This window comes from Mus caroli, unplaced genomic scaffold, assembly GCF_978045245.1.
Source record: "Mus caroli unplaced genomic scaffold, Mus_caroli_1 scaffold_2, whole genome shotgun sequence".
NCBI classification, from domain to species: Eukaryota; Metazoa; Chordata; class Mammalia; order Rodentia; family Muridae; genus Mus; species Mus caroli.
Window position 1 is genome coordinate 120,828,463 of NW_028227257.1, and position 27,664 is coordinate 120,856,126.

The following is a 27,664-nucleotide window of genomic DNA, read 5'->3' on the forward strand; positions in this document are numbered from 1 at the left end:
AGAAGTAATGTATCGAGACAGTAAACCAGGGGTCAGTGCAAGCTTCCTTACAACTTGCTTGCAGAAGGACTGACTTGGAGTCCCAAAAGAACCACCTTAGTCTCTTTTGAGAGGAGGGCAGCCAGGAACCTAATGGCCTTCCACCAAGGCCTTCCTCTTCAGAAGTCCGCCTCCTCTTATGTCCCCATGGCGAGGACCAAGATTCTAACACATTTGTGATAAACACAGACAGAATCAGAGCGGCTAGGCTGGATAAAAAGGCACAAGGCACGAGAGACTTCCATGGAACTCAGACTAAAGTTATCCCAGTACAGCCCTGAAGCTGCCTTTCTTTCCCTTTTGTGTTCTAAAGAACATACCCAGCCGGGTGTGGTGGCACACACCTTTAATCCCAGCACTCGGGAGGCAGAGGCAGGTGGATTTCTGAGTTCCGAGGCCAGCCTGGTCTACAAAGTGAGTTGCAGGACAGCCAGGGCTACACAGAGAAACCCTGTCTTGAAACCCCCCCCCCCAAAAAAAAGAACATACCTAGGCCTGGTTTATGGTCGGTATGTGTTCTTCCCCTGACCCCTGGACCTCTGACCCCAGCTCTGCCACAGCTTTAGAAGCAGGTCTGACATGTGAGACCTGCCAGAGAAAGTATTGAAGGCACAGTAAAGAATCAAGTCCATTTAAGTCAGTATTCTCTTGAGGACAAAAAAAGGATATTTTGGTTTCTTCCTGTGTTAAAAAATGAGAAAAAACAAAACAAAACAAAAAAATCCCAGACACCATGCCTTTGGCTTTGGGGCAGCATGGTCCCACACTCATTAATTAATATTAATTAGATCATAACTCATAATTAATAACATCAGAAAACCAGGGAGTGTAGCTGGAGCTGAGCCACATGACCCCATTGCCTTTCCCTAAACTACAGTCCGTCTGATTTCTGGCTGCTAAGTAGGAAGGAACCAGAAGGCCAGAAACCCTATTCCTGAAAACACGTGCTCCTTCTCCCCCACCAGCACCCACTTCTATTTGGTTCTGCATGTGAACACTGGGTCCTGTTGTTCTGTGACGCAGCCACCTGCTCCCTTACATGCCACAGTGACTAGCAGAAGGTGACTTAACGCTACACTCCCTAAAACTCAGCCTCTCTCTTTCCCTTACTCTCATTACGATAACACTTGTCCCAATCCAGTGCACACATAAGTCACGGACAATAGTCCTGCCCCCTAAGTGACGTTACATCTGAAGGCAGTGTCACAAAGTGGCATTCCCTTTTTGTTTTGTTGTTGACCAGACGCCCAAGCAGTGTACACATTTGAGACACAGTGTCACGTGGACCAGGATTGTGTTTGCTACAAACTCATGAATGGGCTCTGGTCAGCTGCATGTGAGAATGGGGATCATTCCTTTAGAAGCTTAAGCCGATTTGAGTGTCTGTCTGTCTGTCTGTCTGTCTCTCTCTCTCTCTCTTTCTCTGTGTGTGTGTGTGTGTGCACGTGCAAGTGTGCATATATTGGCGCTATGGATTTTTTATTTGTCTTTCGTGACATCTTTAACATTTAATGTGGTGCTGAGGTCCAGCCACACTGCTTGGGTACAGCAGCATACCCAAGCTCCATAGCCCCACAGTTAGAGGCTACTGTTGTGCAGCTATTGTTTATCTTGGATGAATGACAACAGTGATGTTGCTATGAAATTGGGAAGTCCCATCCACCATGTTACCTTCTCTGTTTTTTATTTTATTTTTTTAATTTTAAACATTTATTTACTTTTTTGGATTTTTCGAGACAGGGTTTCTTTGTGTAGCCCTGGCTGTCCTGGAACTTAATCTGTAGACCAGGCTGGCCTTGAACTCTCAAAGAGATCCACCTTCTCTGCCTTCTGAATGCTGGGATTAAAGGCATGTGTTAGCCCAGCCTGATTTACTAATGTCACCCTTTAGGGTTTATTTAAAAGATGCTAAAAAAATGGATATTTCCATAAGAATTTTAGATTCTTCAGAAATGATAACTTGTAATTTACAGAATTCAGGACTAAATGAGAAAGTCTATCAATTTATGTCTGGCATATACAATATTTGGTAATTTTCCTTCTGTGTTTTGGATTTTTTGTATGCAAAATATATTACATGTTTCCTGTCATAGAGTTGAAGTTTTCAAAGTATAATTCTTATTTTGAATTTATGACGAAGGTTCTGAGTTGAGTATACACTGTCAGTGTTCAGTCGCCTACTGAGCAGAGAACGTTAAGGTAACGTTAAGTGTGCCGCCTTCACTGTAGCCTAGTCCATTTTCATAATACAGACAGTTACAAAGACGGTCTCAGCACTCACCTTGCTGACCTCGCCGTGGGCATGGTGCTGGCAGAAAGACTTCTAAGAGTGGGAAAAAAAAAGACTTATTTTAATCAATTGTGTAAGCCACGTGCACTGGTGCAGTGTCTTTGTTTTCTGTGTCTTACAAGTCTTTCTCCTACAGGAAGAGCCCCTCCCCCCACGGCCAGTCTATTCCAGATGCTTCCCCGTCAGCCTTGCCCCTTTTCCAGGAGGCTGCACTTGGTTTTTATAGAACTTTTCATCATTGTTTTGGTTTTTTTTTTCAGGTCAGTGGATAAATCTGTCATCATACATGGTATCGTAAGTACTTCATATCTCCTATGTGAACTATATAAATTGTTTATGTGACCACTGCACTTCAGATTGATTTAAAAATATATATTTGTTTTTATATAGATATTTATGGTGCCCAAGAATATCATATACATTCTCACAATGCTGAAATAGTAAGATAACTTGGAAAAACCTTAAATATTTCAATAATGTCTTTATGATGGATGGGATTTTAGATCTAACAAGAGGGAACACAGAGCCAGAGAGCACCAGTGTCCAAACGTTCATCATAGGTGGCTTCCATACAGCAGGGTTGGCTGAATGGGGCCTGCTGATAGTTCTCAGGGTACAGGTGGGTTTAGGGACCTGCGTATGCGAGGAAGTTACCATAGCCTTGGACAAATATAAGATGGGGGCGGATTTATATGAGGAAATACTGAATTACATGAATTTAAATAAAAATGGAAGTTTTACATCTCACCAAAAGGCTAGTTGGTGAGAATGATCTTTGAGAGCAGTTCCTTGCCTAGTACATCATTGACTGGGTTCAGGCTTCAGCCAAGCCAGCCAGTTAATGGAGGCATAAGTCGGCAGAGTGTGCCATCAACCGAAGATTACTTACCCACACAGGAACTAAAGTCAGATGATGCTCTTGCAAAAATTGGGAACAAACACTCAAGGAAACAGAGCTGTGGTATTTCCTACCAGCTTGTTATGAGATAGTTTATATTCACAAATAGTTATAACATTGCTTTTCATCTATAAACATGAGCTACTCCTCGCTAAATACACCCGTCCTTACTATTTAATCTTGGAAGAGCAACCTCAGTTGAGAAAATGCTTCTATTGTATTGCCTGTAGGCAAGTCTGTCAGACATTTCTCTTAATTATGCCTGTGAGAAGCCACCCACCCTGAGGCCATGGTACTGGAAGCGAGCAGGCAGAGCAAGCCCTGGAGAGCAGGCCAGTAACGGCAGGCCTCCTCGGCCTCTCCTTCTCAGTTCCTGCTCTGACATACCTCTGTGATAGACCGTGGTTTGGAAGTGTAAGCAAAATAAGCCCTTTTCTCCCCACGTTGCTTTTAGAAATGGTGTTTTATTTATCACGATAGAACCCCTAATGAGGATAATACCTGTACCTCGATGGCTGCCTAAGTGTAGTCGGGAGTGTCAGCGACTTTCATTTGCTGACCCTGCAGTACAGATAGATCAGCTATATCAGTAGGAGTACTTGGTACTTTATTATGCAATTGGGTTTCTATTAGCAGTCTTGACCGAATTGGCAACTGGCAGGGGTTCCTGTATAGAGGGCTCTAAAGTCTTAGGGATGTCAGCTCTCCTGTTGTCTCTAAGCTAGATTCGACAAGTTAGTTGCTAGTAATGTCCTCAGCGTGTGGATCCTGGAAGTGAGGCGTCATCCCTAGCCTGTCACCTGCCCAAGTAACAGTTACTCTGTTGTCTTTCAGGGCCCTCAGAGTGTGCTACACACGCTGACTCAGCATACCAGGTCAGAAGTGAATCTCACTGTGTTTACTGTGTTTACTGACAAATTAGCCAGACTCTGTGTAACGACTGCATCCGTCTGTCTATCATCTAGGTATGTTACGACTTGTGCGTTTGCACCCAACACTCTCTTACTTGCTACTGGTTCGATGGACAAGACAGTGAACATTTGGCAGTTTGACCTGGAAACACCTTGCCAAGGTCAGTAAGATGACCCCATCCTTGTTTGTTCCGTGGTGCTCTCAGACCCAGGGCCTCCGTCCTGCTGGGCAAGTGCTCTCTGCAAACTCCAGCCCCAGGCCAAGCGATGAGCATCCTTAACCCATCTCAACACTAATGAGAAATCTGGGGGGCGGGGGGATACTTTCTTTGTTGTGGTGCTGGGGATCGAGCCTGCATGCTCTACCTCAGAGCTATACTCCCAAGCCTAAACTTTAATACGTCCTTTGGCTGGCATGCTATTCATATTGCCTTTCTCAACACTCCGTACAGATCCAATTTCAGTATGCCATAAAACTAACTTTAGAGGGTCCTGTGTTACACTGGTGTTAAATGCTTGCATGTACATTCACGTGTGTCTCGATGCCCATGGTTTTTACATTGTTTATGTTTGGAGCTAGGTTTTTCTGGTAAATGTAGCCTGAGGACAGAATAGGAATTACCGATTTACCGTGCTGGCTTTCTTCCTTGGTCTCACCGAGAAACACAGGCCTACAGCTTAGGCGTTTCACATTGAGCACTGTCAGCAGTGACGATCTGGTATGCTGATGTGCAGGTGACAGGGCAAGCTGAATTTCCCGTCACTGGTGGGAGGATTATAGTGTGAAGAAAAATTGGACTAGAAGTGAAGGTCGGTGTGGCTGGCATGCACGAGGCACGAGATTTGTTCCCCAGCACCACAAAAACAAAAATTGTCTTTCTGCAGTGAAGAAGACGTTCCTAAAGAATAGCGTTTGCTGTAGCATGTGCTCCCTACTGTAAGAGCTGCTACACTTCTGAGAAGGAGGTTAGCATGCTGTCCAGTGTGTCCAAAGTGGGGCTGTCTGGAGAAACAGTACGGGGTTCGCCATTCACTTGGCCTGCTGTGTTTTAAAGCAGGAAGCGTGAACGACCCGCTGAAACATTTCACTGAAGAATGGTCAGAGGAGGATGTCTCCGTGTGGCTTCGTGCTCAAGGCTTGGAAGACCTCGTCGGTATTTTCAGGGCAAACAACATCGATGGGAAAGAACTATTGCATCTCACAAAGGAAAGTCTGGCTGGTGATTTGAAAATCGGTAAGGACAGTGGAGCTGGGCAGTCGTGAGGGCCTTAGTGAGGTCCCCTGCTGATGGGCTTAGCTGCTTGCACACACTTCCCTCTTCCTCTTCTAATCCAGGTTAGTCCTTCATAGGAGAGGGAAGAAGAAAGCATTTCTTCATGTAACCAAACCTCGCTTGGAATTACAATTTTAGGAAGTTACACATTTTAAAACTTGATTACAGTTCAGATCCTTAAAATTTACTTTTCAAAACAAAACCCTTTGTGTTTGTGAGTCTAAGTCCGTGTAACAGGCATGTCTGCATGTGGGGGTGGGGCACAGGGCAAACTGCTGTTGCTCAGGAGCCAGCCACACTGTTTTTGCGACAGGCTGTGTATCCTCAGGGCTAAGATTATAAACATGGGCCACCACACCTGGCTTGTCACATGGGTTCTGGCTGTTGAACTCAGATCCTCATGCTTGTGTGACAGCTGACTGACTGAGATACCTCACCAGTCAAAATGACTCTCTGAAGAGAGGTGTACACTAGGCAGTGGTGGGTAGTATATTCACAGAGTAGTATAGCCATTATCACTATTTAATTTTGGAACATGTTTATCAGTGGTAAAAGAAATCCCATCCCTTATTTCTTTCCCTTTCTAGCTTTTGGAACCGTATTTTGTGTGCAAACCCACCCGTTATTGACATTTTATATTAGTACTTGCCACAAGTGACCTTTTCTTTCCATCCTGTCTCCTTTTGCTTGTCTTCAGCTGATAGAATTCGGGACAGTGCCGTGCTTTTAGGTGTAATGAATAATACTTCTATGAACATGAAGTTTTGTTTGAATGTCTTTTTTCAGATGAATGAATGCATCTGTTCAGAGTAGAATTGGTGAATCATAGATGACTCTATGTGTGACACTGGCGATGTTGTCAGGCTGTTTATTATACAGTCCCACCAGCACTGGGGGCGGGCCTGGTCTCCCCAGCCCTGGCTCCTCTTGTTATTAGCACCGTCCAGCAGATATGGTTTCTCCTTTAGGTTTTGGTTTTCATTTCCTTGTTGACTTATTAGGTTTTTGTCTTATTGCATCTGAGTTGCTATCGCAAAACCTATAAACTAGGTACTACCAGAAATTGATTTCTTCATTCTGCCAAGTCCATGCTGAAGGGACTGGCAGGTTTGGTGTCTCGGCAGGAGTGATTTCTGGTTTCTGGACAGTGCTTTTCCCTCCTTGCCCCTCGCCTTCGCCCAGTGGGATGGATAAGTTCACTCTCTGGGGTCTCTGATCCTGTTTGTCCCCAAAGCCTCACCCTTTAACACCACTGTGTGATTTGCTTGTTTTCATACTTGGTCCTGGCCTACGGCTGGAAAGCAATGGTGACAGATTTCAACATGTCAACATTCTGATTTAAAGTTTGGAAAACTGGCAATTTCAGTAATTTAGAAGCAGAACTAGAAAATACGTTCACTGGGACATCTGGTCCTTCATATCACTCTGAAATATCTGATATCTTAGTATTATATATCAAGATCTATGTGGCTATGACGCTGTGATCCTCCTGCCTCCGCCTCTCGCAGGCTATGATTATAGGCATGCACGCCACATAGCCAGCCATTCTGAAGGGCGTTGAAACGGTGTTTTATTTCTCTTCAGGATAGAAGTTAACTTTTAATCTTCAAATTCTATTTTAAACTACAAAGAACTTTCTTTAGTTTTGAGATTTAGGAAAAGCATACTTTTCCTTAAGACAGTAAATTGGGCTGAGACAGAATTAAAGTTGGGATTGAAAATTAAGTAGAAGAGGCAAACTGGTGGCGTACATACTGATGCTTGCATTTTACACGCAGAAATGTTTGCCTACATTCGTCATTGTAGCTTAATCTCCCAGTTCCTAATGCCAGTTAAAATCCAGATCTGTTAACCATTCGGGGCGTGGGAGTAGCCATGCGTTCGCTGTAAAGCATAGTGGGGTGTGGTGGTCCCAAGGTAGCGAGCGTATCCATTCATGGTGGACACAGGAACTGTTGCTAAGAGACTGAGCACTGTCATGCCCCTTGAGAGTGGTTTATCCAAAGGTAAGCCAATTGCTGCGTTGCCAATGAAACCCTCATAGTGAGGTCTTGTCTCATCAGAACCAGGTTCCCAAGAAGGGTGAATAAGGCGCGCCACTGTGGATGTGTCCTCCGCTCATCTTCTACCTTCCGACGCTTCCCGTTCAGAGGCCTTGTTTCCCCTAAGGGCTGACTCCTTATGTCATACATACATTTGTACAAGGAGCATCCGTCCACAATGTTGGGACGTTTTAAGGCATTTGTGAGCCTGTGTGTTTGTGAATGCTATTGTCATACTGTTAAGGCTGAAGAGCAAGAAAATCAATTCTGGACAGGATTAGTGCAGCCCTCAGTCCAGTCACTAGACCTGTGTGTGCACACTGGCCTGAGTTCACAGCCAGGCCCTCGGAATACTGCGAGGTGCTGTGGAGCTTGGAACTTGCAGTCAATAACTGGCATTAGGAACTGAGAGATCACATTGCCTGTACTTTCCCTCTCCCTCTCTTGCTTGCTGGACACTACAGAGTTTTCCCTTGCAGTCCTCTGCCTCCAGACAGGTCAGCCCTCCTTCCACTTTTTGTTGGTCTGAGTGTTGTGCCATTAGGTGAAAGCGAATCACTAACTCCATCAGTGAGAAAATACCGATGGCTCCATGCCTTACCCGTCTTCACAGCCTCAAGTTTTGAAAGTTCATTTCCTTTCCAGGCACGTTTCACTTCACAGACCTTCCCTTGCTGCCTAATGTAACGGATATTCTTTTAGAATCTCTAGGGCTGCGCAGCAAAGTCCTGAGGAGTATTGAAGAGCTCAGGGCCAAGATGGATTCCCTCTCTTCCGGAATCCCTGACGAGTTCATCTGCCCAATAACCAGAGAACTCATGAAGGACCCTGTCATTGCATCAGGTATGTGTGGGCGCTGTGGGGCTCAGCGTGTGAAGCGCTCCCCGGAGGGCAGGAGAACACTTCTCACAAGCTTGTGACTGGGCCATGTTCAGAACTCCCATTTTGTTTCTATTAAGTGGGTTTCTTTCTCCTTTTTAAAAGAAAAATCATTAAATCCAAAAAATAGCACACTATATATTTTGTACTAAATAAACTGGGCATACTAAGTTTGGAATCAAGACAAAGTGATTAAGTTTCAAAATTTCACGTGGCTATCAGCCACAAAGACTGTATGGATTGTGTGTTCGCATGCATGCGCACATAGAGGCAGACGCTGGGTATCTTTCTCTGTCACCATCTGCCTAACTCCCATAATTCCCTCAGTAGAAGCCTGAAACTTGCAGATGCTTCTAATTTTATTTTTATTTTTTATGGTTTTTCGAGACAGGGTTTCTCTGTATAGTCCTGGCTGTTCTGGAACTCACTCTGTAGACCAGGCTGGCCTCGAACTCAGAAATCCGCCTGCCTCTGCCTCCCAAGTGCTGGGATTAAAGGCGTGCGCCACCACCGCCCGGCACAGATGCTTCTAATTGATGTATCTTGTTTTACATCAGTAAATGATCTCTTTTTATTGCTGAGTGGTGTTCCATTGCACTAGATACACTATCTCCATAGCTGGCAGTGAATGGGCTGTCACGTCTGAAGCTGCCGTGACATTCATGCAGAGATCTCTTTGTCTGGACTCATTTTCTCACGATAAAATATTCAGCAGTGGGGCTCGTAGGTGGTTTACTCAGTGCATGTTAAAACTGCCCAAACGTTTCTCCAGGGGGAATCCACCATTTTAAGTTCATAACTGAGAATTCCAATTTCTGCCCATATTTGCATGGTGGTGTTGGTTGGTCTAATCCTGAATCACATCGTGCTGTTAGTCCTCTCCCTGCAATGAAGCATCCTTCCACATGCCTCCCATTATGTCTTTCATAACATGCCCTCTAGCCCTTTTCTCATTTTGTGTTATCAGTTTGATATTCTAGGTGTGTCTTTTGTAAGGCCATGCGTTGCCTGCATTTTCTCTATGGCATCTTTGGGAAAAACAATGTTTGATTTCGACAGAGTCCACTGCATCATTTTCACGTTGATTGATCATTTCGTAATTCTTAGAATCCACCATCACAGGTCTGACTGCTTGGCCTGTGGTCTGAAGGCCTGACAATGGGGAGGGAGTCAGACTCCGGTTGAGTTCCCTGAATGGATTGCTCTGTGTTGCTTCAAGGCATTGCTACGGCATGTATTTGTTCTCTTGTTCAGGGCACACTCTCTTCCCGATTGGCATTTCTGTAGGAAAATGTCAGCTATACTATTCTTTTCCACCTTTCCTCTTAAGCCTTTCTAGACAACCTTCGCGGCCTGGTCTGCTAACGCGTTACCTTCCCACTGAGACTGTGCTCACAACTTGAGTTGTTGAGTCATTTCTGGACGTTGCTCTTAGCACGCGGAATATCAGTGTACACGCTGGAGCCAGGCTGCCTGGTTCTATTACCTATACCTGTGTGACCTTTGAAAGTCTTCTCGATTGAAATCGAGATAAGCTTGTGACAGTGGTGGAATAGAAGTCGTAGTTCCTTTATAATGAAGTAGTAGGAACTGTATACTGAGCAGTAAGCATTTATGGTACTTCATGGACTCTTTTTTTGTTTTTTTTTTTGTTTTTGGAGAAAGGGTTTTTCTGTGTAGCCCTGGCTGTCCTCACTCTGTAGACCAAGCTGGCCTCGAACTCAGAAATCCACCTGCCTCTGCCTCCCGAGTGCTGGGATTAAAGGCGTGCGCCACCACGCCCGGCTCATGGACTCATTATTTAGAAAGATGTTAAGAGGTTGAAATCGGTGAGTTCTCAGTGTTAACCCTGCAGGGCGGCCGCCCATCTTAAAGATATCTTCATTCAGTACATAGTGGAGCAAGAAAGTTTTAGTATACTTAATTTGCTTTCTCTCTAGAAATTAAAGTCTAGAAATGGGAACTAGCACATTGAGACTAGGGCTGGCCAAGCCTGGTGACCTCAGTTTGACCTCTAGAGCATGTGCAGTGAAAAGATAAAAGGTCACTCCTACAAGTTGTCCTCTGACCACATCACGCACTCTACTTCCATACAAATTAAATACAATAGAAGCTAGAAGGGACTCGGCCCGCTGTCAGTGAATGTGGTTGTCCATGAACTCCATCAAAGGTCAGAGGACAGCTCGGGTTTTGGTCCTCACCTTTCACCTTGCTTGAGACAGGGTCTTTGTTCCTCAACTCTGTGGAGGATGCCCAGGCTTCTGTGGATTCCCCTGCCTCCTCCTGTCTCACTGTAGGAGACAGAGAGACAAAGAGCCCTGCCCTACCACCTGGTTCTCTCTACATGAGTTCTTGGGACCCAGACTCGGAGCTTCATGCTTGCACATCACGTACTTTACCCACTGGGCCATCTTCCCAGGATCTCTCTAGGAACTTTTCTTCATTCTGTGTAAAGTCTGCAGTCCTTAGGTCTGGGCTGGGAATGTATCTTAATGGTAGGGCACTTGGTAGTTTGTATCAGGCCTGCTGGGTAAGACCCTGAAACCCATGCACACATGAACCATAAAGCTCTAACATAAAGTGAAAACAAGCAAACAAGGAAAAGTAGTTCTTCCTGGTGACCTGTTTGAGCTCAGTTACCGAACTATCGTTGAATTTTACGTAGGCAAATCTGAATGAAAAGTCAGCAGCCACACCTGTTCTCAGTTGTCTGTCTTCGGGGATTTGAGATGTTCTGAGGCAGTGTAGACTGTTTGAAAGCCCTGGTGGTCCTCTGAACCTGGGAGTTCTGTTTTGGGATGAACTTTGGTAGGACAGCTTGAACCGTCTGGTGTGAGGATGTGTGTATGCATGTTGGCATTTGTGAATGCATGTGTGCATGCATGTGTGCATGCATGTGAGACTAGAAGAAAGAAAGAAGATTATTAGCTAGGTTATAACTTATTTATATTATAAATAGGTTCCAAATGAACCCTATCTTATAATGCCCTCTTTTAAAAAAAATAGGGTAACTAGCAGGTCAAAAGAAATTCCTAGAAACAATTTCTATAATGAAAGAATGTGTGATCCGTAGAAATAAAAGAAAGAAAGAAAAGCTCACAGCATAGTCCACCTGCAATCTAAAGCAGGACAGCTAAAACAAGGGTCCCATAATCCAGATCTCAGGAAGACATAAGAATACTGCTAAGTGCACTGGAGAGATAGCTCAGCCATTAAAGAGTACTGACTGCTTTTTCAGAGGACTGGGGTTCAAATCCCAGTGCCTACATACAGCTTACAACTGTCTGTAACTCTGAGATCTGACACCTTCACCCAGACACAAGTGCAGGCAAAACACCAGTGCACATAAAATGAAAATAATTTTTTTTTTTTAAAGAAAGAGAATACTGTTGAATACCATAGACCTTGCCTCTCTGTGAGCATGGTCATCATGGTTGCCAACAGCAGCTTCCATAACGAAGCAGCTCTGTACCCTGGGAAGGGAAGTCACTGTAACAGTTAGTCACACCTCTGACTAAAACTGTAGCAGGGAGAAGAACACGAGGAACAGAGCAAACAGAAAGTTTAAGTTTCTGTCTGAATGCACAGCATCCAAGATATTAATTCTGCATAGGCACAACCACAGTGGTTGACAGGAGTTTTGAAAGATCCTTTACCTCAGCTAAAATACACTTAACACACTTATCCATCTGGCCTGCCAGCTCTGGAATTAGCCACCAGGGCTCTAACAGCAGGGCTCTGAGTAAGGCTGAACTGCACATGCTTTGTCGTCTTCAGTCGTGGGAAGGACAGAGAGCTCAGCAAATGCAGTTTCAACCATAAAATGGAGGTTTTCTGGCTCAAACTGTTGTTATAACTCAACAGGGTGCCACATGCCTGTAATTACAGTAGTGGAGAGGCAGGAGGATTGATATGAGTTTGAGGTTAGCCTGGGCTACAAAGTGAAATCATGTCTTTCAAGGGAAAAGAGAAAAAAAAGGAAATAGTTGGAATAAGCCTTTTTACAACAGAGCAGTACAGTATCATGGTCACTAGTGAAATGGAAGTCAAAGCCAAACGGCAATTGTATTAACTGACGACTTACTCTCAAAAAGCTGGGGAAAAGAATGAATTATCAAAAAGTTGGGAAATATCTGGGCAGTGATGGTGCATGCCTTTAATCCTGGCACTTGGGAAGCAGAGGCAGGCAGATTTCTGAATTTCAGGAGGACAGCCTGGTCTACAGAGTGAATTCTAGGACAGCCAGGGCTACACCGAGAAACCCTGTCTCAAAAAACAAACAACAAACAAACAAACAGGACAGAAAAGTCTGGCTGTTGTTAAAACAAACTAGGCATTTCCCCCAAAACGTACAACGTAGATCTTTGGTGTGTGCCCAGGTTCGCAAGGGGAGCTGGGCACAGACCGCAGCAGTGAGAATGCCCAGAACTGGAAACAGTCCAGATTTGCTTCTGTCAATAGGAGAAGAGATCCATCAGATGCACAGCTCTATCGCAGAATGCCACTAGCCATACAGTGTTAAGAGGGGACACAAGTGGAACCACAGCTGAAGCGCACACCACGGCACACGGCTTGTAACGCATGCATGAGCAGGCAGGGGATGCCAAGGCCCCGGCATGAGATGCAGCAGGTGCAGGTGTGCATTTAGCACAGAGAGAAACAAGCCATCAGCCTGAGTAAGAACAGCACAAGCTTAGCAGCGAAGGCACCAGCACAGAAACTCCAAGGTCACAGGTACCCTGACTGGCCTCCCCTCCTGAGGGCTGGGCCCCTTTGCCCACCTTCAGAGACCCCAGACTTCACATGTGTGAAGGCAAACAACTCAGCACAGTGTGGCATAAAAAATGACGGTGCTTTAGTTCTTAGGTGCCACATCTCTTCCTGCCGTCTTTCTTGTGCCGTTTGATACATTGAAGGGTCTTGCCGAGTTATTCCTAAGGCTCTTTTCTCCTCTCATTTCCACCAAAATTTCACAAAATCTTCACAACCTGCTAGCCCCCTTTTCAACCACAGTGTCTGAATTGCAACAGGGTTCTGGTCTCAGCCGCTGTGCTTCAGGGGAACAAGGTAAGTATGTGGTGGTACTGTTCTGGACTGACACTTCACAGAGCACGGTCCGGGCTTAGCATGCCTTCAGGGCTACGGGCCAGCTGCTGTGGCTGGAGTATTTAGGACACGGTACAGGCAAAGAGAGATGACCATTGAACTCACAACAGGCAGCTGGCCTGAGTACAGTTCGGCTCACTCATCCTGATCCCTGCTCTTCACCTGACCGAAGCCATGTCCCTTTTGCAGATGGCTACTCCTACGAGAGAGAAGCAATGGAAAGCTGGATCCACAAGAAGAAGCGCACGAGCCCCATGACAAATTTGGCTCTCCCTTCACTGGTACTGACCCCAAACAGGACACTGAAGATGGCCATCAACCGATGGCTGGAGACGCATGAGAAGTGAACGCATTGACAGGCATTGGATCCACTTGCAGTGATGCCCTGCAAATGATTCGAAATGCTAAGCAGCCATCACGAAAGCAAAATAAAAGGAAAAGACAAATGTTAAATTTAGTTACTTTTAAAAACTATAAATTATGAGCAGGGCAGTGGTGGTGCCCACCTTTAATCCCAGCACTCAGGAGGCAGAGGCAGAGGCAGAGGCAGGTGGATCTCCAGAATCAGGAGTTCCAGAACAGCCCAGTTTATAGGGCGAGTCTCAGGAAGGCCAAGGCTACACAGAGAAACCCTGTCTCAAAAAACCCAAAACCAAAAAAAAAAAGGTCAATTATCTTTAAAACACAGATTTATATATCTATTGTCATTGATGTTTCTGTAAAGGTGAAAATATTTTTTTGCAATAATGAGAAAATATGTAGAAATAAAACTTCATTATGACTTTAAATTGCAGTGCCTAAGTGTGTTCTTACTGGGCGTAGGCCATTCTGTAGCATCTGTACCCTGGAATAGACTAGACTCTGTGGGCGTTGCCAGCTTGGAAAGCAGTCATTCCATAATTCTCAGTTACCTTTATAAAAGAACTTTTGACAGTATCATTGTAAACTGTTTAATAAATTGAAAAACACCTCCCTCCAGGCAGGTTGACTAGCCATTTTGTTGTATTCTAAATTTTTTATAGCGTAAGGATTTTCTCCATTGTCCAACCTCAGAGTGGGCTAGGTCAGACGGTCCTGTTAACTTTGCTGAACTATAAGAAATGGCGAGCTAGTTCCTTTTAAACCTCGAGAGTGCTTACATTCTCACACACTGGGCTTGGCTATGCCCAGGAGTTAGCCTGGTACCTACTACACCGCCAGCACTGCATCTCCACTTACCACACAGGAACTGAGCTTCAGGAAGGCTACCCATACTGACCATTCAGATGACAGCTAAAGCTGTTCCCCAGAGCAGAGCCATCGTCAGCTGGACAAGACCGCCGGGGCAGGGAGTAGAACACTGTCTTTGGCCTTTATCTTTTTAAGTCCCCAAACACTAGAGAAGTGTCCAAGATTAAAATTAAGAAATCAACCATTGGATTGAACATAGGGTCCCCTCAATGGAGGAGCTAGAGAAGGGACCCAAGGAGGTGAAGGGGTTTGCAGCCCCGTAGGAGGAACAACAATATGAACTAACCATTACCTCCTGAGCTCCCAGGGACTAAACCACCACCCAAAGAAAACACATGGAGGGACCCATGGCTCCTGCTGCATTGTAGCAGAGGATGGCCTAGTTGGTCATCAATGGGAGGAGAGGCCCTTGGTCCTGTGAAGGCTCAATGCCCCAGTTTAGAGAAAAGCCAGGGTGAGGGAAGCGGGAGTGGGTGGGTTGGTGAGCAGGGGGAAAGGGGATGGGATGGGGTTTTCAGAGGGGAAACCAGGAAAGGGGACATTTGAAATATAAATAAAATACCTAATTAAATTTTAAAAAGAAAGAAAGAAGGGAAGGAAAGAAAGGAAAAGAAAGGAAAAGAAAAAGCCAGCTAGCCATGCAGCCATACGCTGGAAATCCTGGGTATGGATCTGGCCAGGATTTAATAAAGCCTCTTTTATTTATTTAAATGTCTTCATGGTCTTACTGGTGAATATCTAAATGACCCCAGACCTGAAACAAAACTGGCACCAGAAAGCACTTTCAAGACGCAGCACCAAACTACATTAATCGAGGGTTTATAGAGGCAAAATTTACAAGGCATGTGTGTAATCAAGGGCAAACACACGTGCTGATGTCCTTTCTACATACATGTAGTCACATACACATCCCACCTATGTGCAGTCATGCACACATCCTGCCTACATGTAGTTGGGCAAGCAAGCTTGTTTACAGAAGGGAAAACGCACGGTTTGTACAAGACCAGGCGATTACAAGAATAGTATTACAGAAAGTTATCATCCTGGGGCAAGAGGGACAGTTTTTGTTTTATAGCTCTCTAAGGCACAGTAAACTTGGAAACATAATCTTCACCTTGAGAGAGATTGCTTTCTTTCTCTAAAGGTAGCTTTGCCTTTATCTCAAATGGTTTTTGTTTGTTAATTTATGGTTCTGTTTTCTTGAGCCAGGTTTTTGCTCAGTTGCAATTGGCCTTGTACTGGCTATGTGGCTTGGGTTGGCTGGAATTTGCAATTCTCCTGCTTCTGTCTCCTGAATCCTGGAATTTTACAAATGTATCATGAAGCCCTGACCCCAGCCTCCTAATTACTGCCATCTCTGGCTGCGCTAATCAAACTCTTTCCTTTTTTTCAGAATAATATTTCTGGCTTTTAGAGATAATGTTTGAAGGTATCACTTTACCCCAGTGTGGTGGCACAGGCCCATGTCCCTGCAGTGACAGGTAAATCTCTGTGAGCTGAGGCTAGCCTGGTCTATACAGTGAGCTCCAGGATTACATTGGGACCACCTTTTCAAAAACAAACAAAAATGATTGTATTCTGTTTCATTTTACATTTGTGTAAGTGTCCTGGTGCATTAGAAAGTCAGAACAAATGTATCCCCTGAACTGGAGAGAAGGTTGGTTTGGGACACTATATAGATGTTATGGGTGGAGAATCAGGAATCTGAGAAGTCTGGGAGCCAGCTTTAGAAAGGTGTGTTTGACTCCAGAGGTTAAGACTTCCTCAGCTGAATTTGCAGATTGCACTTTCTAATTCGTTGAAGCATTGATTTGGAATTTTGATGGGGATTGCATTGAATCTGTAGATTGCTTTTGGCAAGATAGCCATTTTTACAATGTTGATCCTGCCAATCCATGAGCATGGGAGATCTTTCCATCTTCTGAGATCTTCTAGAATTTCTTTCTTCAGAGACTTGAAGTTTTTATTATACAGATCTTTCACTTCCTTAGTTAGAGTCACGCCAAGATATTTTATATTATTTGTGACTATTGAGAAGGGTGTTGTTTCCCTAATTTCTTTCTCAGCCTGTTTATTCTTTGTGTAGAGAAAGGCCATTGATTTGTTTGAGTTAATTTTATATCCAGCTACTTCACCGAAGCTGTTTATCAGGCTTAGGAGTTCTCTGGTGGAATTTTTAGGGTCACTTATATATACTATCATATCATCTGCAAAAAGTGATATTTTGACTTCATCTTTTCCAATTTGTATCCCTTTGATCTCCTTTTGTTGTCGAATTGCTCTGGCTAGGACTTCAAGTACAATGTTGAATAGGTATGGAGAAAGTGGACAGCCTTGTCTAGTCCCTGATTTTAGAGGGATTGCTTCAAGCTTCTCACCATTTACTTTGATGTTGGCTACTGGTTTGCTGTAGATTGCTTTTATCATGTTTAGGTATGGGCCTTGAATTCCTGATCTTTCCAAGACTTTTATCATGAATGGGTGTTGGATCTTGTCAAATGCTTTTTCTGCATCTAACGAGATGACCATGTGGTTTTTGTCTTTGAGTTTGTTTATATACTGGATTACATTGATGGATTTCCGTATATTGAACCATCCCTGCATCCCTGGGATGAAACCTACTTGGTCAGGATGGATGATTGTTTTGATGTGTTCTTGGATTCGGTTAGCAAGAACTTTATTGAGGATTTTTGCATCAATATTCATAAGGGATATTGGTCTGAAGTTTTCTATCTTTGTTGGATCTTTTTGTGGTTTAGGTATCAGAGTAATTGTGGCTTCATAGAATGAGTTGGGTAGAGTACCTTCTGTTTCTATTTTGTGGAATAGTTTGTGAAGAACTGGGATTAGATCTTCTTTGAAGGTCTGATAGAACTCTGCACTAAACCCATCTGGTCCTGGGCTTTTTTTAGTTGGGAGACTATTAATGACTGCTTCTATTTCTTTGGGGGATATAGGGCTGTTTAGATCATTAACCTGATCTTGATTCAACTTTGGTACCTGGTATCTGTCTAGGAACTTCTCCATTTCATCCAGGTTCTCCAGTTTTGTTGAGTATAGCCTTTGGTAGAAGGATCTGATGGTGTTTTGGATGTCTTCTGCAAATTCATCTGGAATAACAAAAAACCTAGGATAGCAAAAACTCTTCTCAAGGATAAAAGAACCTCTGGTGGAATCACCATGCGGGACCTAAAGCTCTACTACAGAGCAATTGTGATAAAAACTGCATGGTACTGGTATAGTGACAGACAAATAGACCAATGGAATAGAATTGAAGACCCAGAAATGAACCCACACACCTATGGTCACTTGATCTTCGACAAGGGAGCTAAAAACATCCAGTGGAAGAAAGACAGCATTTTCAACAAATGGTGCTGGCACAACTGGTTGTTAACATGTAGAAGAATGCGAATCGATCCATTCCTATCTCCTTGTACTAAGGTCAAGTCTAAGTGGATCAAGGAACTTCACATAAAACCAGAGACACTGAAACTTATAGAGGAGAAAGTGGGGAAAAGCCTTGAAGATATGGGCACAGGGGAAAAATTCCTGAATAGAACAGTAATGGCTTGTGCTGTAAGATCGAGAATTGACAAGTGGGACCTCATGAAACTACAAAGCTTCTGCAAGGCTAAAGACACCATCAATAAGACAAAAAAACCACCAACAGATTGGGAAAGGATCTTCACCTATCCTAAATCAGATAAGGGACTAATATCCAATATATATAAAGAACTCAAGAAGGTGGACTCCAGAAAGTCAAATAACCCCATTAAAAAATGGGGCTCAGAACTGAACAAAGAATTCTCACCTGAGGAATACCGAATGGCAGAGAAGCACCTGAAAAAATGTTCAACATCCTTAATTATCAGGGAAATGCAAATCAAAACAACCCTGAGATTCCATCTCACACCAGTCAGAATGGCTAAGATCAAAAATTCAGGTGACAGCAGATGCTGGCGAGGATGTGGAGAAAGAGGAACACTCCTCCATTGTTGGTGGGATTGCAAGCTTGTACAACCACTCTGGAAATCAGTCTGGCGGTTCCTCAGAAAATTGGACATAGTACTACCGGAGGATCCAGCAATACCTCTCCTGGGCATATATCCAGAAGATGTCCCAACCGGTAAAAAGGACACATGCTCCACTATGTTCATAGCAGCCCTATTTATAATAGCCAGAAGCTGGAAAGAACCCAGATGTCCCTCAACAGAGGAATGGATACAGAAATTATGGTACATTTACACAATGGAGTACTACTCAGCTATTAAAAAGAATGAATTTATGAAATTCCTAGCCAAATGGATGGACCTGGAGGGTATCATCTTGAGTGAAGTAACACAATCACAAAAGAACTCACACAATATGTATTCACTGATAAGTGGATATTAGCCCAAAACTTAGGATACCCAAGATATAAGATACAATTTGCTAAACGCATGAAACCCAAGAAGAATGAAGACCAAAGTATGGACACTGTGCACCTTCTTAGAATTGGGAACAAAACACCCAGGGAAGGAGTTACAGAGACAAAGTTCGTAGCTGTGATGAAAGGATGGACCATTTAGAGACTGCTGTATCCAGGGATCCGTCCCATAATCAGCTTCTAAACGCTGACACCATTGCATACACTAGCAAGATTTTGCTGAAAGGACCCAAATATAGCTGTCTCTTGTGAGACGATGCCGGGGCCTAGCAAACACAGGAGTGGATGTTCACAGTCAGCTATTGGATGTATCACAGGGCTCCCAATGGAGAAGCTAGAGAAAGTACCCAAGGAGCTAAAGGGATCTGCAACCCTATTGTTGGAACAACATGATGTACTAACCAGAACCCCGGAGCTCTTGTCTCTAGCTGCATATGTATCGAAAGATGGCCTAGTCGGCCATCAATGGAAAGAGAGGCCCATTGGACTTGCAAACTTTATATGCCCCAATATAGGGGAATGCCAGGGCCAAAAGAATGGGAATGGGTGGGTAGGGAAGTGGGGGGCGCTATGGGGGACTTTTGGGATAGCATTGGAAATGTAATTGAGGAAAATATGTAATAAAAATATTAAAAATTAAAAAAAAAAAAGACTTCCTCAGCACAGGTGAGTCACGGTGGCACCTTTCTGCAACTCTGCATTTTGGAGAGCAAGGCAGGAGGAGGATCTTGAGGTCACCTTGAGCTACAAAACCTGTTAAAGGCTAGCTTAGGACATGTGATAGCCTGTCTCTAATAAAACAAAACACACAAATAATCAAGCAAGCAAACAAAAAACATTAGAGAAGACCATGGAGAATTGCTGCCAGACCCCCTGGAGGTTGTCACCCCATGGAAACACCACTGAATCTACCCACAAGCAACCTGCAGGGATGACATGCAGTTTAAGGTGACACACATAGAATCCCTGCTTGCCTTTTTTTTTTTTTAATGTGCACTGGTGTTTTGCCTACATATGTGTCTGTGTGAGGGTGCCAGATCTCCTGGAATCGGAGTTACAGACAATTGTGAGCTGCTAAGTGGCTGCTGGGAATTGAACCTGGGACCTCTGGAAGAGCAGCCAGTGTTCTCAACCAGAGCCATCTCACCAGCCCTAATTTTTTGTTTGTTTTTTTTTTGGGGGGGGGGCAGGGTTTGGCTATCTTGGAACTCACTCTGTAGACCAGGCTGAACTCACAGAGATCCATCTGCCTCTTCCTCCTGAGTGTGATTAAAAGTGGGTGCCACCACCACTGGGCAGTCCCTGCTCATCGTATCCAATGCAGATATTTCAGACCTTGGTTGTGATTCAGGCCTGATCATGTTAAGGGTACAGTATCACTAGTTGGAAGCCAGCGTGGGCCACAGTGTGAGTTGCAGACTAGCTCTGAATGCATGCCCATTCTGTACTCATGAAAGAACCTGTTACGGGTGCTGCCTATAACGTAGTGCTCAGTGGCTCAGTGACTGAGGGGTGGGCATGTCCTCATGTATTTGCTCCTAGCCTGTCTATTCCAAGCATCTCAGAGCAGCCTGCACTGCTGATACTGATCCTGAGCATATACCCAAAAGATACTCTACTATACTACAAGGACATGTGTGCGCCACTATGTTCATAACAGCTTTAATCTTAATAGCCAGAAACTAGAAACAACCCAGATGTCCTTCAACTGAAGAATGGATACAGAAAAGGTGGCTCATTTACACAATGGAATACTATTCAGCTATTAAAAACAAGAACATCATAAAATTTTCAGGCAAATGGATGAAACTAAAAAATATCATCCTGAGTTGAGGTAACCTAGACCCCAAAACACATGCATGGTATGTACTCACTGATTAAATGGGTACTAGCCCAAAAGTACAAGATACCCATGATACACCCCACAGACTCAAAGAAGCTAAACAAGAAAGGCCAAGGGGCTTGAATCTCACTTAGAAGGGGGAATAGTCATAGGAGGCAGATGGAGGGTGGGAACTAGGTGGGAGAGAGGACTGGGGATGTGGTGGGGGGAGTGTCAGGTACAAGTGTAGAGAGGAACAGAAGGCCAGAAAGCCAGGAGAATGGAAATCAGCAGCTGCGGGTGGGGGGATATCTAGGAAGTCCCAGAGACCTGGGTTGGGGGTGGGGGTCTCCCGGGAGTTAATGCATGTGACTTTAGCTGAGATGCCTAACAGTGGGGATATAGAACCTGAAAAGGCTCTTGTAGCTAGGCAGGACCCCCTCCCCCCCAGTAAGGGATAATGACACCAACCAACCCACCGATAAAACTTTCAACCCCAAATTTGTCCTGGCTAAAAGAAATGCAGGGACAAAGAACAGAGATTGGCTAACCAGTAACTGGGCCAACTTGAGACCCATCCCATAGGCAAGCACCAACCCCTGACACTGTTAAGGATACTGTTATGCTTATAGACAAGCGCCTAATATAGCTGCCCTCTGAGAGGCTCTACCCAGCAGCTGACTGAAACAGATGCAGATGCCCACAGCCAAACATTGGACAGACGTCAGGGACTCTTCTGAAAGAGTTAGGGGAAGAATTGAAAGTCCAGAGGAGGACCAACAAAGTCAACTAACCTGGGCCCCTGGGAGCTCTTAGAGACTGAGCCACCAACCAAACAGCATAGCAGGCTGGACCAAGGCTGCTGGAACATACGTAGCAAACAAGCAGCTTAGTCTCCAAAGCTGTCTGTGGAATCCATTCCCTAACCGGACTGCTTTGTCTGGCCTCAGTAGGAGAGGTTATGCTTATTCCTGAAGAGACTTGGGGGGTGTGTGTGTGGGGGTGTGGAGTGGGGGGAGGGGGAGGGTCTCAGAGGAGAGGGGGATTGGGAGAGACCCTATGGGGGGAAATGTCTGGGCTGTAAATAAATAGACCTTGTCTCAAACAACGTGAATGTATGGGTGAACATACAAACTGGTAACTGAATGAATGTTGAAAAGGCCTGTGGGATGGCCCAGTGAGAACTGCTCTATCATTCACGTAGCACCACAGAAAATAAGAAATTAGAAAATCTTGTGAATGAGGGGCTGGAGAAGGGGTCGGCAGTTAGGAGCACTGGCTGTTCTTCCTTATGGCTAGGGTTCAGTTTACAGAGTCCACACAGGTTTACAGCGCTGCCGCGACAGGTCCTGGGAATCCAGGGCCCTCTTCTGGCCTCCACAAGCACCAGGAGCACACAAAGCAAACAGACTTATTTCAGACAGACAAAATCCTCACAGAAATAAACACACCTTAAAAGCATTTTCTAAATGAAAAGCATTATGGACATTTAATCACAAGATTGTCCCAGTCTGCTGTGCATAAATAAAATACTGCTTAGAAATTTAAAAAAAGAAAGAAGAGAAAAAAAGAAAGAAAGAAAAGAAAGGAAGAAAGGAAGGGTGGTGGTGGTACACACATTTATTCCCATTGGATAGCAGAGGCAAGGGGATCTCTAACTTCAAGGCCAGTTTGGTCTATAGAGTGAGTTCCAGGACAGCTAGGACCTCAAAGAGAAACCCAGCCCCCCAAACAACAAAGAAAACAAAAAGAAATCAGGGATAAATGATGTAAACACACCGTTTACTTTCTCCTATTTCATGAACACACAGTGAGTAGATTCCATTACAGAAAACTGCCAACTCTAGCTGCCAAAGCAGCGTCCTTTCTTTGTAACCACTGCCTTGTGAGCCTCTGGACGGATGCTGAACTGTATTCCTTTGTTTTCCGGGCAGAGCCCTTCCTCCATCTACTATTATAGAAGGTCATATGTCTTATTCTATATGATCTACCGTTTCATTGTGAGCAAAACAGGAAAAAATGGGTTCTATAGAGTGGGGCTTCACATTGCAATCTAGAGAGAAATTGTTATTTCTAACATTTTAATATAAGAGAGTCACCATTAAAAGCCTCTCTCTCTCTCTCTCTCTCTCTCTCTCTCTCTCTCTCTCTCTCTCTCCTGCTGGCACAAGCCCCTCTGGGTTGTTTTGGAACAGATGTTGCATTCCACTCAAAAGTAATCCCAAGATCCTGGGTGTGCTAGGGTGCCTGTGGTGAGGAGAGTCCTCTGGGGACCTTGGGACTGTCCTGACGTCGACCTGAATGAACCCCAAACTAAATCAGAACAGCAACTGTAACGCTGCCTCTCCTCACACACTGGCTGCTCACTGAACAGGATAGTCAAGACGTGGTAGTAGTCAGCCCTATTTTGGCCCTCCTGGCCCATTCTTGTGTTTTATCTTTAAAATAGTGTGGAGGACTGGAGATGCTTAGGTTTGTAAGCAACATCACCAACAAAACAGTAACCTAAATTAGTATTGAGCTTCAGATTCCAAGTTGCCCTCTCCTGGCAGGTGACAGCAGCCAAGGGAGAGAGAATCTTCCAGAAGGTGTTTGCAGTGGTAGGGTCCCTTGCTCCACGGAGAGCCCCACACCCACACAGCGCACTAACTGCGCTTAGTAGGTTAGTAAAAACAAACCATGAAGTTCCGATGGCATGCCATTGACAGGGATGCAGGGAGCTGGAGAGAAACTGGAAGAGCGGTCATATATGCAAGTATGGAATTCTCAAAAAAATTGTTTTTAAAAAGCACTTGAAAAGAAAAACCCAGAAATGTGTCAAGAATGATGAGGGAGATCTCACAGGATCTCCTCTTCTGGACAAAGAGCTATAGGCAATTAATGGCTGCTGAGAGGAAGAATTCATCTTCTCCAGGGGCCAGCTCCCCATGTAATGCCCTAAAAGCATTACATCTGAGCAATGGTAACTGGATTCAGCAGGTTAGGGGTGCGTGTACGTGCGCGTGCACGTGAGAGCGTGACAATACCTGAAGGGTCATGAGTTTGAGCTGCATGTAGGAGGAGACCTTGGATGGACGACAGGAAACCATGGAGACAGGGTGAATACAGTATGCATTTGGGAAGTTTCTAAATCTTTTAAATGAAAAAATATATAAATATAAAATACTTCAAGTAAGAATTTTATCATGATACAACCAAAACAATCTCTATTCTTACGCAGTTTGAGACAAATCTGTGGTCATAAGGACAGTTTCAATGGGAAGACACTGCAAATGTGCTGGAAGACGCAGCTGTCCTGAGAGGGCACGGTGCACTGGCGGTTACAGGGTACAGGTATCTGTGACCAGCGAGACCCATTAGTCCGCACTGCTCGTCCCATGCATTTTTCCTATTTAAGGCAAAAAGATCATGAGACTAGAGTACTTTGGAATTTCTAGAAGCTCCCACCTTATTCTGAAATTAAAATAAAATCCATGCTGTTGGTGTATTCAAAGTGCTTTTTACTCTTTAGGGTGACAAATCGAGGCAGAGAGCCACGAGAGGTGTCCCTGCCTGCTTACCCGCTGAGCAATGAATGCCAACCCACTTGGAGTAATGGTTTTTATTCCATGTGGAAAAAGTACAGTAGTTGTGCAGAAACAAACTACATAACGAAAGAGTAAGACTGTCACAAATATTAAGGGAAACAATAAATAAGCCATAGTAACTGGAGCAGAACTCAGAGAGAGCTTATAAAAACGGCCTAGCTGTTTGTACAAAGCACTCTGCACACAGGAACAGACACACCAAAAGACGCGGCAAGGTTCCTTTTCGTACAAAACCTTAATGATGTTCATAGGAGCATCGCGGGTACTCACGTTTAAAACATTCTGCAAATATAGAACTTCCTTCTCCCCGATTCTAGAAAATACATTTCACATCTCAACATATAAAATACTTCCCCCACCTCTCTCAAACCAGCATTTGAACATCTTCCAATAACACCATTTTCATATAAAAATACCTTAAGCCAAGGTTCATCCCTGTACCTTATCTTTACAGGTGAAAAAATATGTCACTTGGATTTAAGTAGCACCTCAGAGGTGTCCATACACAGGAGATAAAGTGCCATTGCGGGTATACTGTTACAAGCCGTGATAACGCATCGTTCAGTGCGGCAACCAGCATGATGGAGTGTACAGAGAGATGCAGAGATGCAGAGAGAGATGCAGAGAGATGGCGGGCTCTGTTGTTTGCCTTTAGGTTAACTTCCTTCGAGTTATTTACAAGCCTGAATAAAACAGGCTAGCTATTTATATATATATATGACACATGACTAGGAAATAACGGGCTGCGTAAGGAAATCAAAACCGCCACCCAGACCTCAAGGGTCCTGTCTGAACACTTTCCCTAGAGGACATTAGAGGCTTGTTTTGGGGACCGTCACTGTCCAGAACACTTTCGGAACCAGTTAGAGCTAATTTGTCGCCGTCACTAAGAGTGCTTCTCTTGGTACTTTTGCACAACTCTGACCTGGACACCAATCAAAATTCGAGCTAGCCTGTTCTCTTCTTATCAGCAACACGGTGAAACGTAAGTATAGTTCCAAAAAGGGGGCTATAAAAATACTCTACAAATGACCATATCATGGAAGTAGGTGTTTGATTCTCTCAGGAACCAACAAGATACTTGGCTGTGCTTGTATTTTGCAGATAAAAGTCACATTTATATTCAGCTAGAAATCACTCAGGTTGCGATTTTTTACACATATGTAAGGACAGGTTTGACTTAAGGGATCTGTAACTCAAACACCCTCCCTCCCCATCTTTTCCAGAATTTTCCAGATATTATGTCAGGAGTTAAAAACTTTTACCAGTGGATTTTTTTCTTCTCTAAGTACATGTGCTTATACACAGAGCAAACCAAATAATCTCCTAGGAGAACGGCATCAGTTGATGTCTTCTTGGCAGCCTTTAAATCGCCAGATATAAGCTGACAACAGTGTTCAATGCTGTTTAGTACTTCTGTTTATGGCTGATTTCTAGCTACTAATTATAGTTTTATCCTACAGTTTTAATATGTCAATGGCATCAGATCCACCCAAGAGGTGGAAAATATGGCTAACATGTAATTTTTATTATGAAAAGAAAAAGAAACATTATTTATTACCACGAGCCAACAGACTGCCTCCAGATTCTACACAGGGATTGCTTAAGGCTCACACATTGGACTCTATGAACGATCGCTTTGGTTTTGCTGAAGTGAGGTGGCTCCTGTGGGCTTCTGTACTGACATGAAGTGGTTGCTTAGAGACGCCCTCTGGGTAGAGATGAGGAACCCCCTTAGTTATCCTGTTATCTTGACAGAGGGCTGGGATTTGGCACTTGTTCTCTTCTAGCTCCTTCACCTGAGCCCCATTGTGGACACCCATGCTCAGGGGAGGAACTGAACACGGTTTGGCTTGGCTACAGTATCCTCCTGGCTTGAGAGTGGGTTTCTCAGAGTTAGACTGCAGGCCAGCTGCAGTGGCTGTGTTTGTCAGTAGTCCCTCTGCCACTGGGCAGTGCCAGGAGCGGTTCGGAGGATTGTTTTGCTGCTGGAACCTGGCGGTCTTGTCCATGATGCCCATGAATGGAGTGTTGCGGGGCCTGTGTTCCGCAGTGCCGCCCTGCACTTGGGTTGTACCTTTGTCTCTGATCCGAGAGTCTGGTCCTTGGACCTTGAATCCGTCTGAAACGCTACTGCTTGAAGTCAAACTACTGGTGGAACTTGACATCTTTATGCTGCTCGACGGAGAGCCAGAGGAGCCTGAGCTAGAGAGGGAAGCCGGGTGCCGCACATCGCTACAGCTCACTGGTCCGCCCTGGTTTGGAGGAGCCATGTCCACAGCCACCGAGGCATGAGCCAGGAGCCTCTCGGCAGCTTTGACTTTGCTCGGTAGAGGATACGCTGTGCCGCTCTCACTGCGCTGCAGCTGGAGGCTCTGGCTGGGGCCCAGTCGATCCCCGAAGTGGCCACAACCAGTTCCTGCAGTGAAGGGACCCGTTCCCTCTAAATGCTGGTTTCTGCTCATGGCAGGGGCTGCAGATACTCTACCCGGCATCGGACTCGGGGGAGGGTTCTGAGAAGAGACTTGTATTTTTGTGCTACTGTTTCTTATGCTAGATTGCCCGGAACCCAGATGTTGGTTGGTCTTCACTATCTGTGCCTGTTTGGTAGGCTGCATAACCAAGCCTGACTGAGCTACAGTCTCTCTCAGGGACTTGCTGATTCCTGCCCTGCTCTGTGGGGATGCTGACCTGCCTTTGGACTGTAATCCCTCTTGAAGGTTGCGGATATATGGGGAAGGGACAGACGGTGGTGGCTGGGATCTGGGAGTCGGGGAAATGGACTCCTCCTGTGAAGAGGTGTCTTCCTCTTCCGCCTCCTCAATGGGGAAGTGGTCCTTTAAACTAGAGGCTGGTGCATCCTCTTCATTATCTGAGTCATTGGCTGGAGCTGGCGGGGGACCCTGCTGCTTTTGCTGCTGGTTCCTCTGGAGTTGCTTGCACTCTTCTTCAACACGGGCCAGGAGCCTCTTGATTTCCTGATTGTTGGGACAGAGTTTCACAGCCTCTTGCAGGTCAGCCAGAGCTGCCAGGAACTGCCTTCATATGAAAGTATAAGATAAGATTAGAGGACACATCTGAGCAGGCTCTGGGTGCACTGTCCTTAAGCTAGCTGTCCTCAAAGGGAAAGGGGGGAGGTCCAGGGACTTGCTGGGTAAGT

At 44.8% G+C, this 27,664-nt stretch overlaps 2 protein-coding genes across 10 annotated transcripts in view; one reads left to right on the forward strand and one right to left on the reverse strand.

Moving 5' to 3' along the window:
• Wdsub1 (WD repeat, sterile alpha motif and U-box domain containing 1) overlaps positions 1-14,237 on the forward strand; it is a 30,441-nt gene extending 16,204 nt beyond the window's left edge. For 2 of the 5 annotated variants that reach the window (XM_021155470.3, XM_029474719.2), the window contains exons 6-11: positions 2,590-2,623; positions 4,062-4,102; positions 4,193-4,299; positions 5,194-5,373; positions 8,157-8,297; positions 13,629-14,236. In XM_021155470.3, the coding sequence (XP_021011129.1) occupies positions 2,590-2,623; positions 4,062-4,102; positions 4,193-4,299; positions 5,194-5,373; positions 8,157-8,297; positions 13,629-13,786 (661 nt within the window). In that variant the 3' untranslated portion in view covers positions 13,787-14,236. Of the gene's footprint in view, positions 1-2,589; positions 2,624-4,061; positions 4,103-4,192; positions 4,300-5,193; positions 5,374-8,156; positions 8,298-13,628 lie in introns of all 5 variants that reach the window. The other 3 variants (XM_029474716.2, XM_029474717.2, XM_029474718.2) reach the window with 2 other exon arrangements.
• A 10,266-nt stretch (positions 14,238-24,503) lies between these two features.
• Tanc1 (tetratricopeptide repeat, ankyrin repeat and coiled-coil containing 1) overlaps positions 24,504-27,664 on the reverse strand; it is a 237,244-nt gene continuing 234,083 nt past the window's right edge. For all 5 annotated transcript variants that reach the window (XM_021177913.3, XM_021177906.2, XM_085834887.1 and 2 more), the window contains one exon: positions 24,504-27,543. In XM_021177913.3, coding sequence (XP_021033572.1) covers positions 26,115-27,543 — 1,429 coding nt within the window. In that variant the 3' untranslated portion in view covers positions 24,504-26,114. The remainder of the gene's footprint in view (positions 27,544-27,664) is intronic.